Source organism: Ostrinia furnacalis, unplaced genomic scaffold, assembly GCF_004193835.3.
Source record: "Ostrinia furnacalis isolate ACB-3 unplaced genomic scaffold, ASM419383v2 OfSCF0067, whole genome shotgun sequence".
NCBI classification, from domain to species: domain Eukaryota; kingdom Metazoa; phylum Arthropoda; class Insecta; order Lepidoptera; family Crambidae; genus Ostrinia; species Ostrinia furnacalis.
Window position 1 is genome coordinate 23,729 of NW_021130306.1, and position 11,851 is coordinate 35,579.

At 32.6% G+C, this 11,851-nt stretch overlaps 2 protein-coding genes across 2 annotated transcripts; one reads left to right on the forward strand and one right to left on the reverse strand.

The window, feature by feature from the left end:
• Nucleotides 1-3,935: 3,935 nt before the first annotated feature.
• Nucleotides 3,936-5,335, forward strand: LOC114361962 (uncharacterized). The gene is made up of 4 exons (XM_028317230.1): nt 3,936-4,042; nt 4,437-4,523; nt 4,631-4,753; nt 5,008-5,335. The coding sequence occupies exons 2-4, from the start codon at nt 4,437-4,439 to the stop codon at nt 5,275-5,277; spliced, it is 480 nt and encodes a 159-aa protein (XP_028173031.1). The 5' UTR covers nt 3,936-4,042; the 3' UTR covers nt 5,278-5,335.
• Nucleotides 5,336-7,776: 2,441 nt separating this feature from the next.
• On the reverse strand, nt 7,777-9,107 carry LOC114362719 (uncharacterized). Its single transcript, XM_028318267.1, has 5 exons — nt 9,013-9,107; nt 8,810-8,908; nt 8,580-8,626; nt 8,409-8,493; nt 7,777-7,984 (listed from the first exon to the last, which is right to left on the reverse strand). The coding sequence occupies exons 2-5, from the start codon at nt 8,903-8,905 to the stop codon at nt 7,781-7,783; spliced, it is 432 nt and encodes a 143-aa protein (XP_028174068.1). The 5' UTR covers nt 8,906-8,908; nt 9,013-9,107; the 3' UTR covers nt 7,777-7,780.
• Nucleotides 9,108-11,851: the final 2,744 nt, after the last annotated feature.

Genomic DNA, 11,851 nt, shown 5'->3' on the forward strand with positions numbered 1-11,851 from the left:
TACAATAATAAAAACGAATTAATGATTTAATCTAAGATAACGTGAAATGGAACGTTAAAAGTCAATCGATTAAAGACTCAATACACTATACTGTCCCACCAAACTCATTGACAGGGGGGCGCACAGTGGTCGGCTTTGTATGGGAGAGCGGAAATAATTACATTTTTCAGTGTTGTCATGTTTCTTTTCATAATATTGCTTTAAAATGATAAAAAAAATGTTATAAACCAGCGATCCGGTATTGACAGTGGCGCCCCCTGTCAATGTCACGGGTGGGACAATTCAGTGTATTTGATCTTTAAGAAGGTTTGTACTGACAGATGACAAAACTAAAATGATTGAATGAAAATGAATGAAAATAATTCGTTTTGTCATCTGTCATTGCAGCAATGTCACTTGCGAATCACAGATGAGACCACAGATTAGAGAGTATGTCTAAAGGATCTAAAGGATGAGACTGTTGCGAATGCTTGTTGAATTGAATTAAAACGAATTAAAAGAAGAAGAAGAAATAAAACTATCGATTAATAACATTTTATGCTATTTCTAACGGATTCTGCTTGCGATTTGGGTAACTGACGACTTGATTTTGTATAAAAGTAACATTTTTTCTAGTTTTTTCTAATTTAGTTTTCTCGAGAATGACACTAGTTAGCAACCTCAAATAAACACAATAATAAACTAGTTTATGAAGGCATAAAAATGACATAAAATTTGTAGCTGTACAAATAACTTAGTACTGGGCCCAACGCTTCATAGAAAGTGGTTGTTCTCCTTTAATAAATTAATAATGTAACAAAAAATATACACAGACATAGAAATATGTATAGAAAATGTATAAATAAATATTTAAACTAATAATTAATGTGTAACATACTAGTAGAGCTAAATTTGATGATTACTTATCTTAACATAGGTACACAATTTCAATAAAAACAGACACTGTTCTAACGCAGAAGTAAATAATGATAGCTTGTCAAACTACCTTATGGAAATTGGAAATGTAGTAGGATGTTAATAAAATATATTAATTTGCATTTAAAAAGATTAACTGAAAATTAAGTCCTGGTCCTATAAGTAGAGGCAATAAGTTTGATAGGTTTACCACACGACTTGGTTTTTATTTTCTAGGTTCATATCTAATGTGATGTGAGACAGTTGTGTTTCGAATGAAAAGGAGAAGAATGTATGGACCAAAAACCCAGAATCGATTGGGACTTATCTTGGGAATTATACAGGGTGTCCCAAAATTAGCACGTCACACTGACACTGGAGGTAGCTGAGTCTAAGACGCATCGAACAAGCTTAATATGACCACAGAAAAGTTTTATAAGTTTTAAGATATGACCAATTTTATTTATTAATTTCCATAAAAAAGTTACATCAGTTTTGAAATATGACTCAGATTAGTTATTTTAAAAATTCACTTAATATAGGTACTTGTTAGATTCGTCTTAAGCTCATTTACCTCTTGAGTCAGTGTGACGTGCAAATTTTGGGACACCCTGTATGGGTATAAGTAATATTTTACCCCACCGAAAGCTCAATGTTGAAATCAATGGGATATGTCGAAGTTATAGCACAGAATAATAATAAGTACTACGCACAGTGTTTTATTTTGGCTTAGAAGAGGACTTCCCTGTTTTATTAATTCAATCGTTAGATATTACTATTATGTATAAAATTGATGAAGGAACTAGTAGTTGTATTTGTTTAGTTTCGAAGAAATATTCGATTTTGTGATTTTATAAAAAAAAAACTGTTTTAGAAGCATATTTTCTAAAAAAATTACATTAAGTCAGAATTTTGTAAATAAATTTACCCATCACTGTAACGTCTACCTTTATGCAAAAATAAATGGTTATTGCTGCAGTAATTTAGGAATTATTTAATAATTTATGATTTTCAGAAAACATTTTTTTCTCCGTTGTCCTAGAAAATTGGCAGCTATATTTACTTTATATTGATGCATGATATACTTATCTATAATACCTGAAAATATTACTTGCCTATCCCGTGGAAGTTCGATGATACGACTAGAAAAATTTGTCAAAAGTTACTTCTTATTTACCTCTCAGTGTCTTGAGGCAACTTAAAAAAGTACATTCTGTGTTTATATTATTATTTAGGCAGTTAAATACTGCACAGTATTTAGTACACCATTTTCTTTATTTTCTTCCATAATACACAAGAATACGCGTGCGTGAGTCAATGTTCGCTCGTATGTGAGGCCTTGTCGAATAGTTACCTGTAGGTGGGCCATCGTGCGTGTTTTGTTTTCGATGTAAACTCGCGGAGATGAACAGGCCAAGCCAGTGTATTTTAGCACAATACTGAATACTTACATGTATGTAAGTTATTTATTAACAATCTTTCGCTAACATTAAAGATTTCATTTTTTGTTGTTTTGAGAGAAGGATCATCCTTATGTTCATACGAGAAATATTAGTGTTCATCACGAACATAAAATGATAGATACTTATTGAATTTGAAAAAAATACCACATCCCTTAGTTTGCTTGTATCTTTACTGTATAATTTTATTCGAGACACTATTAAGCTTTTGCTGGTGGAACAGGTCCCGGGTTTGAATACTGCCCTTATTTTTCCAAATGTAAAATCAAATTAAAATACCCAATGGCATGTCAGGTTTGCTCTATAGGTACGGGTCCCGTTTACCGTGTAATTCCAGGATTTTTCCTTTATTTTAGTGTATGGTGATGAGGCATAACTTTGTAAATATTTAGACAGAGGACTGTTAGTACGAAACATTTAAAGAATGAATAGGCACTTACAATTACAAGGCAGATAATATTATCAGACTGCATCTCACTCAATTAACATCAAGTGCAATTGCGGTCATATACCTGTCTTGTTCTGCATAAAAAAATCAGGAGGATATAACAAACAATCTAACTAAACTCAACAAAACCTCAAGTCACTGCCTTGGGGGAAGGTGCCCAGAAGGCTAGCCACATTGCCCCGCTGGATGGTTAACATGATCTCTTATTCAGTTTAAGATAAATACCTACCTACCTATTACAGAAATGCTATATCACATTGAGTAGGTATTCCAGAGGTTTAGTTTAGTTAATTAAAATCAATAGTGATGGAGATCAAATGTGTAGTAAAAATATAAGAAAAAAAAAACAAGAAAGACAAAATTTATGACCTCGACATCATAGTTACATTAAAGGTGGTTGGGTGGTCTGTAGTTGGCCGTGGTAGTAGCATCTCATCTCAACTTATTATTATGTAGGTACATTGCCATCAGGTTTATGCATGAGTATCAAAAGAGATTGCCCTTAAGTCTATGTGAACTCGTCTCACTTTGCGTCAGCGTGCGTCTTTACAAAATATGCGAAAATGCATTGGAAATATTCTAGAGATACTACAGAAAAAAATATAAAGAATTATGAACAGGGGTTTTCGAACAATTCCAAGTCAAAGGAGGCGCCTTGAGGTTGTAAAGGCTCGAAGTTAGTGAAACAAAACTCTGTCCTACTAGCACAAGAATCAAGCTATACTTTACTAAAATTTTTCGTGGCACAAGATAAACATAAAATACTAAAAAAGTGTATAATGAATTATAAATTGAAAAATAATTTGTAGCCTATATACATACAATAATTATGGACCGGCAAACGGGCATGCTCCTTTCAGTCTATTCGAGCTTGGGAGCTAGTAAAAATTACACACAAGCTAAATAAAATATTGTAAAAATATAAGGAATTCATGACACATTTTTCATAAATTAACTAATTATGCGAAAGTTGCAATTGTGCTAATGAAATACTTTTAATTCAGGTAATGATTTTAGAAAATTGTCATTAGGATATTCGTTACTTTAATACGTCATATGAATAATACGTCATGCGTATTAGGTAATTGCATAATTATTAACAAATGATCCTTAATGTAAGTTACTTGGGTTTGGTTTAAAAAGCAGAGCAGTGTTCCTACTGGCATCAGTACCTGTCCTGACTTCAGTAGTACAACAAGGTATTATCATAAGTGCAATCACCATCTACAAATAAATCAAGGTAAGCAAAGTCTACTTTGACTATTATAATAATATTACTGGCTCTTTTGAATCGCTCTACTTTAAAAAGTAAAATAATATTTCTACCTTTTCATCTTCAAAAAATTTTGATTGGTTTGAAATGAACCTTTTGTACCATTGAGTTCCAAATATCACCTTTGATATTACCATCATACATTTTCTACTTTATCAGTTATACTGATAGATAAAGAAAATAACATTGATGCAAATGCAATTTGGCGTGCTATCATAATTTTGGAATTCGTTCCGTTTTACTTATCAGCAATTATGTAAAACTCACATGATACAATATTCGATAATCCATTATCAATAATAATGTTTACAAGCTTTTTGGCAGTAATGATTGTATTTCTAATAAAATGTATTTTTTATAGATGATGCACAAATTGGTCGCCCTATGCTTTGTGTTCGGAGTAGTGTTTGCTGGACCTACCCCAAAACTTCCCACAATTGACAATGATGTAAGTATCTCCTTTATTTAAGATACCACGTGTTTGGCTTGAAATACTGTATCTGCTGCTATGATTGTTAAATTATGTGAATACTAATGGTTTTCTTCTATTTGTAGGAACTAGACTATCCTCCCCACGACAATACCAACAGTTCGAATCAGCAGATATCTCGGACTCTCCCTGACGTGCCTGCCTTTTTGATCCTAGACGTCATCAACGCACTAGTCGGAAATAAGTTTGTAAGTGTCATATTTACTTTTAGCTTTAGTATGTTTTGTATTATCCTTTTACTCCCCGATTTCTACTGACCTAATATTTAGTCTTGATCCAAATGGTTCTCATGTGTGTTTATTCCGTTTCCTATTTTAATACTACCATTATTTTAGCCTAGCTCTTTTTCAAATTCGTAAAAATATATCTCATCTTTTACGAATTTGAGTCCCTCATCATCATAATCAGATTTTATGTTCACACCCTAATCATCATCTTTCAGTCCACAGCTCTGAGCGTCGGCGTCTTCGTCATCGAATGGCTGGTCTCCAACGCCATTATCATCGTAGTCGGTGCTGCCGCCGCGCTTGGTTTCTGCAAAATCACTGGCAAATGCAGCCTGAACTATGAGGAGTACGTGCCAGTGTCCCAGCTGAGGAGCTTTGTGACTCCTGAATATTTGGAGACTGCTGAGAACTTCTTCGTCAGTGCGATTGAGAAGTACGCCGAGAAGAAGGGGAAGGCGATACGGAATCGGTCGTCCGCGTACTAGTTTTAAGTTAGTTTAGCTGTACGATTTATTTATTTAATAAATTATTTATTTAAAATTATTTTCTCTTTTTAATTTAGTTGTTGTTGTACCTTATTCGAATCTTTTTGATTTAAAAAAAATTAAAGGTTTTCCATTTAAATTAAATTCTTTTGGTCTTACATTTTCAAGAAACCCAGTCATGAGCTAATAAATACGGTTTAAATATTGTAGGTAACTTACTGAGATAAAATATGGAATCGATTTAAAAATTAGTGAGTTTAGTGACAATATCTTTATTACACTAATATAATTTAAACATTCTAATCTGATTGTTAGGTCAAAGTTCCTTCCTTACCTTTCCTTCTTCAATACTCAACTAAATTAAAACCAAAGATTTTGATTTTAACACACGTAATGTGTATTTGAAATTACAATACGAAAGGATCATTAGGTATGTATACGAATGGATCGGTTTTTTGCGGGACACTGTAAACGGGATGTTTGTGAGAACAGTTATTTCAAAATAGGTTATATGTTAGGTATTTCTACTAAACAGGACTCTGCAAAAAACAGTTCCTGCAAAAAACGGAATGTCTCCGTGGGAACAAGTCTCTATAGGTGTATTTAAGTATAGTTAGGGCTTGTAGAGCTTCTTGGCTCTACATGAGATTTGATAATTTTTAGCATTTTTCATAGTGCGAGCCATTATGCTCACATCTTGCCATCATTTTACATGAAAATGTTTTTGGAATGCTCTTTCTCCATAGTTAAGTTCAATCGCACAGGGAGCCGTAAGTTCGCAAAGTTAATAGTCAATGTAATTATTATTAACTGTAATTTATATGTATAGGACCAGGGCTAAAACGAAGTGTTATTAAAGAAGTTATGATTTGGAATTATTGGTTAGAGTGATGTCAACTACACAGTTAATGTAACGTAAGGTTTTTCTATTATTTTCTGTATGATAAAGAAACCATGAGTTTATTAGTTTACGAAAGGAAAGGTGCACTTAATGCCAAGTAGCAATCTTTGACTCAAACTATCTAAACTTTGAAAACAATTTTGAGTAAATTAAAACAAATAATTTGCATTTTTGTAATATTATTTTGAAACTAGCGGCCGCCCGCGACTTCGTACGCGTGGATCCCGTTTTACCCCCTTCATCTATCTTACGCGGTTTAGATATTTTCATACAAATGTTTTTTTCCGCTAACTCCCGTTCCCGTGGGAATTTTGCAATATGCCAAATTTCAAGCGTCTAATTTAAGCGGTTTAGATTTTTCATACAAAAGGATTTTCCCGCTAATTCCCGTTCCCGTGGGAATTCCTAAGTACCTGACCAGGAGTATGAAGAATAATTGTACCAAGTTTAGTTAAAATCCGTCGAGTTTTTTTTTGTTTCTATAAGGAACATACAGACGGACAGACAGACAGACAGACAGACAAAAATTTTACTGATTGCTATTTTGACATCAGTATCGATCACTAATGACCCCCTGATAGTTATTTTGAAAATATATTTCATGTACAGAATTGACCTACAGATTTATTATAAGTATAGATTAGAAAGTTTAAAAAAAAATTAAAAATTTAAAAATTTATTTTATGAATTTTTATGAATTTTTAAAGTCATATTGTGTAATGTAAATAAATTAAAAAAAATCGACCAAGTGCGAGTCGGACTCGCGCACCGAGGTTTCCGTACAAACCTGTAGGTATATAACTTTGAATTTGTTACATCTTAAAGGTACTATAAACCTGAATATTTGATAAGAATTTAATACTTCTACGCGTTCATGAAGAAAGGAGTAGATAGTAACTTTAAAATGTTTAAAAATATTTAAAAAAAAAATGACTTACTAGATCTCGTTCAAACCAATTTTCGTTGGTACTTTTGATGGTAATGTACCTATATTATTATATTTTTTTTAGTTTTATAATTATCTTATTTTAGAAGTTAGAGACACTCATTTTACCACTTTGGAAGTGAACTGAAACTATTTCGAAAAAAATGATATTAGAAACGTCAATATCATTTTTGAAGACCTGTCCATAGATACTCCACACGTATTTCTTTGATTTTTGTGTTTTAGTTCTAAGTATGGAGACCCCCAAACTGTATTGATTTTTTTCTATTTTTATGTAAAAATCTTAATGCGGTTCACAGAATATACCTACATACTAAGTTTCAACAGTATAGCTCTTATAGTTTCGGAAAAAAGTGGCTGTGACATACGGACGGACAGATAGACAGACATGACGAATCTATATGGGTTCCGTTTTTTGCCATTTGGCTACGGAACCCTAAAAAAAGTAATTGTTCGCATTATTGAATTTACGCAGATTACTGTGTAAATTCAATGAGTACAAAGAAGTGTGATTAGTGGAATAAAAGATATAAAAATATTGTTCTTTAAAATTTATTTTTTGTTCAATAAATAAACATTCCAATTAATATTACATTATGTACAATCTTATAACTAACCTATTCTAAAAACTATCGCAATAAATCGTGTACTGGTCTTCAATAGTGGTCTCCATACTTCAACGCTCCAATACCCACATATTCTGCAGCATACGACAGATTGTCAAATTTTTCGGCGATATAACCAAAACCGCATTTGTCGGTCAACTTGCAGAAGCCAAACACGACTACTGCGCCAACTATGAGCGGGTAGCTGTGCTTGAATAGGAAGAGGGCTACATTCACAGCTAGAGCAGCCGCTGCCTGAAAACAAGAAATAAAAATAAATATCACAGTGCTTCAGAAAAGACAACTATACGAGAGAGAGCTTGTTGAATGGTACTTGTACTTGAGTAATAGAAATACTTAGTTATAAATATCGTAGAAGAAACTGTTAGTATTTTTTTTCAAATAGAAGTATATTTTATCTTATTGGGTTTGACGTCGTGATGACTGATTTCTCTCCCTTACAACTGTTTATACCATTTAGAAATCAAAATAAGTGGTTAGAGATTATAATAAACCATGGAGAATAGAAATCTTATGCCTGTTTTCACCATCAATCCCTAATTTTTAAGTGACCCCTATGGTAACATTTAACAGGAGTTTTGTTTTCATAGGGTCACTTAAAAATTAGGGATTGATGGTGAAAACGCGCATTAGACTATTAATAAATAAGGATACATACCAATTTGTAATCCACGACGGAACACAATGTAGACAGCAAGAACCACGCGGCCTTTAATGACTTCAAAATTATGACTCCAACCGATCTATAATAAAAATAACCATCAATGAAGATTCTCAGAGAGAAAATGATAATACATACATTGGCTAAAATTATTAAGTGTTTACTTACGGAGTTTCCAGTAGAAGTCTGCTCTCTTTTTCAAGTGGGATAATTTCCTGTAAAGAACAAGGTTTTTAGGTAGGTAATGTAATGTAGAAAACTTTGTGAAGTATTTTAGCTTAAAAGAAAGAATTGGTAAAGTTTTTTTTAAGTAATCCAACATGGAATCTTAAAAGCTGTATGCTACTATGATGCTACTCATAATATGCTTATAAAATTAACTTTCTTTGTTAACTTACATTATTAATGTTACTGCTTACTGAAGTAATCCCACGAGCTTTCGCCGAGGCGATCACAGCGAAGATTATGAAGAACCATATCTTCTGGACTGACATTTTCTGGAAAAAAAAACAAAAGATTAAGAATTTGTAATATTAAACAAAGTACGAACAACGACTTTAATATAAAAGAGAGTAAAAGAAAGAATGGAAGATAATCTTACCTTAGGTTATTTTACAAAGTTGCGAGTAAATAAAATAGTAATGTAGATAGTGACTCTAGGGAATATAGAGTGGATTTGATTTACTTTAGTCAAAAAGTTCCCTTAAATACGCAAGTTTTCGTAGGCTCATTGTTAATGATATATAATTTGAATTAATCTAAGTACCTATTTAACAATTAGATTTAAGGACCTCATTAATATACTTTAACATTTATAAATTAATGTCGTTACTCAATATTCGAGATTGTATTAGCATTCATCATTCATATTACGTGAATCATAATGTCTATTATTGTAGATTAAATTATATAAGTAATTAGTTTATGAATTTGAGAGTGTGATAAAATTATTGAATCGAATTCCATTCGGTTAGTGGTCTACCATGCTATTTTAAGGGTTGCTACATACATAGCCCAGCATTAATCGGTACAGCTGGCCGTAAAATACATCGAATATGTAAGTCGAATCGAATATTGTATATGTAGATGAGTGCTCGGAAAAAAGCCAGTGAAACTGAACTGTAATTAATTTATTTAGGTCCGCTTTGTCGTTCAAAAAATACCACCGAACTAACAATTAATACTCAATAGTTTATTGCTTCCATATTGTTTACAAAAGGTGTTATTGGTAAGGTAAGATACAATTATGAACCCTGTCGGGCACTACATTTTAGGAGAGAAAAAAAAATCCAGCCCGCTTACATAATGTGTAATAACCCTAACATAGAAAAAACTATTAATTAAAACTATCAATTAAAAGTTCCATGTTAAAATTATGAATTTTTGCTCCAATATGGATTCATTACAAAGTTTTAAACCTCAAGTTTGACAAGAACAACCTTTATATCAAATCTATCGATTGGTTTTTCAATAAAATACTCAGACCCAGTGTTGTGTGTGCTTGATATTCGTAGTTGAGTAGAAAGAGTAGTAGGTATGTGGCTAGCATTAGTTGTATTCCAAGATAGGCAATAACTAGTTACCTAGTGTTTGATTTACTACTAGGTAAACTAATTATCAAAATTAATTATTATCAAAGCTTATGCCACTTAGGATTTTATCGATAAAAATTAACGAATACTTCTAGTGGTAAAAATACAGAAATTAACAATCTGTAAATCGTAAAGGGTAGCGCCTTTTCTTACATAACTTTTCAATTCCTATCATTGGAGGTCCGAAAATATTTCTCATACAATTTGATACCATAATGATCATTCTTCATAAAAAATTTAAAACCTACATATTTAAAAACATAATCATTGATATTCATAATATCACTAATCATACACTTAGTTTTTACTAATATTTGTTTTCATATATTTTTCTATACTAATGATCGAAACTCATAATCATTCGAATAAATAACTATAATATTCATAAATGTGATGTATCCTAATATTTGTTTTCATAAATTTATTACTCATAAGTGTATTTATCCATATTATTGAAAATCATGATGTCTATATTCGTATTAAATCGTATTTTAACATTAAATTAATTTGAAATGGTCCAAAACAGGCAATATTTTGTGCCACAAAACTAACGTGACAGAAACGAATCGCTGCAAAACCGACTCCACGTAGTCTTGTCTGCCCTACCCCTAGAGTGTAATTTAAAAGCCGGAGGCGCGGAGGGAGGGCAGCCCTCGCCCGCTGTAACGAGGCTCAGGCGCCCGGGTGAGCTGGAGCGGCTGAGGCTGGTCGCCGAGGCGCCGAAGGCGCCGATGGCGATCCAAAAAGCCGAAGCTGCGGAAGCAAGCGTGGGTGCCTGAGCCTCGTTACGCAAGGGCGGAAGGGCTGCACATCCCGCAGCGCCGGAGACGAGGAGATACCAATGCATGCTGCATGCTTGCTTTCATGCTGCATGCTCTGCATGCTTATCTACTCTATTAAATTATATATGATTTTTTTAAAGATACGAGTATGTCTGTTATAAAGTAAATTATTCTGAACAACAACATTATGAGTTGAAGTATGTTCTTAGTAACAACATTATTAATTAAAACAATATGATCAATGAATGTTATGAAGAAAAAAGATCTGAAAATAAAAATTATGTATTTTAAATGGTTCTTGGTAGTAACAGTATTGATAAAAAAATTATGATTACTAACTGTTATGAGCTCCGATGGTAGTAATAAAAATGAAACCCGTTTCGCGTTGTCACGGCATCACGTGTGAACGGCTGAACCGATTTCGATAATTCTTTTTTTTAAATGTTTGTGGAAGTCCAAGGATGGTTCTTACGGAAAAAAATATTAAGAAAATCTCTACGCTAAGGCGGTACGAAGTTCGCCGGGTCAGCTATGTATGAATAAAAAAAGTATGAAAAATAAAATTATGAAGAAAGATTATTATGAACACAAATCGGTAGTAAGACAAAGAATAGGATTTAGAATTTTATGTGAGCCAATATAGAACCATCGTAAAGCGTCGATAAATCGTGTCAAATTGCGTATAGTTTTACTGAAAAATATGTAAATTACACACACACAGTAACAGTAAAAAGAAATTAATTTCGGTCTTCGGATACTATTCTCGTTGTCAATTCATATTAAAATCTACAAGCTTTTGCCCACAGCTTGACCCGCGTGAATTTTGTTACAGATCTACGTAATATCATAAGGATATTTTCGAACCCTGACTACAACCTAATACTGTAAAGTTTTATCAAAATCTACACGAACTATCGTTTTTATACCTCTAATATTAGTAGGATAGTAAGATAATGAAGGCTTTGAGAACAGTGCACAGGTATAATTACAGCTAATTTCTGCGTAGCTTCATGTGATAAGATTTCAGAATCTTATAGAAAACATTTTGTCGCGCACTTAATTTCTT

Excerpts from the sequence above, each read along its gene's own strand:
- LOC114362719 (XM_028318267.1), bottom strand. The coding sequence starts at position 8,905 with ATGTCAGTCCAGAAGATATGGTTCTTCATAATCTTCGCTGTGATCGCC. Across the intron at positions 8,494-8,579 it reads AGACTTCTACTGGAAACTCC|ATCGGTTGGAGTCATAATTT; the intron begins GTAAGTAAACAC and ends TTTTTATTATAG. Across the intron at positions 7,985-8,408 it reads CCGTCGTGGATTACAAATTG|GCAGCGGCTGCTCTAGCTGT; the intron begins GTATGTATCCTT and ends TCTTGTTTTCAG.
- LOC114361962 (XM_028317230.1), top strand. The coding sequence starts at position 4,437 with ATGATGCACAAATTGGTCGCCCTATGCTTTGTGTTCGGAGTAGTGTTT. Across the intron at positions 4,524-4,630 it reads TTCCCACAATTGACAATGAT|GAACTAGACTATCCTCCCCA; the intron begins GTAAGTATCTCC and ends TTCTATTTGTAG. Across the intron at positions 4,754-5,007 it reads CACTAGTCGGAAATAAGTTT|TCCACAGCTCTGAGCGTCGG; the intron begins GTAAGTGTCATA and ends ATCATCTTTCAG.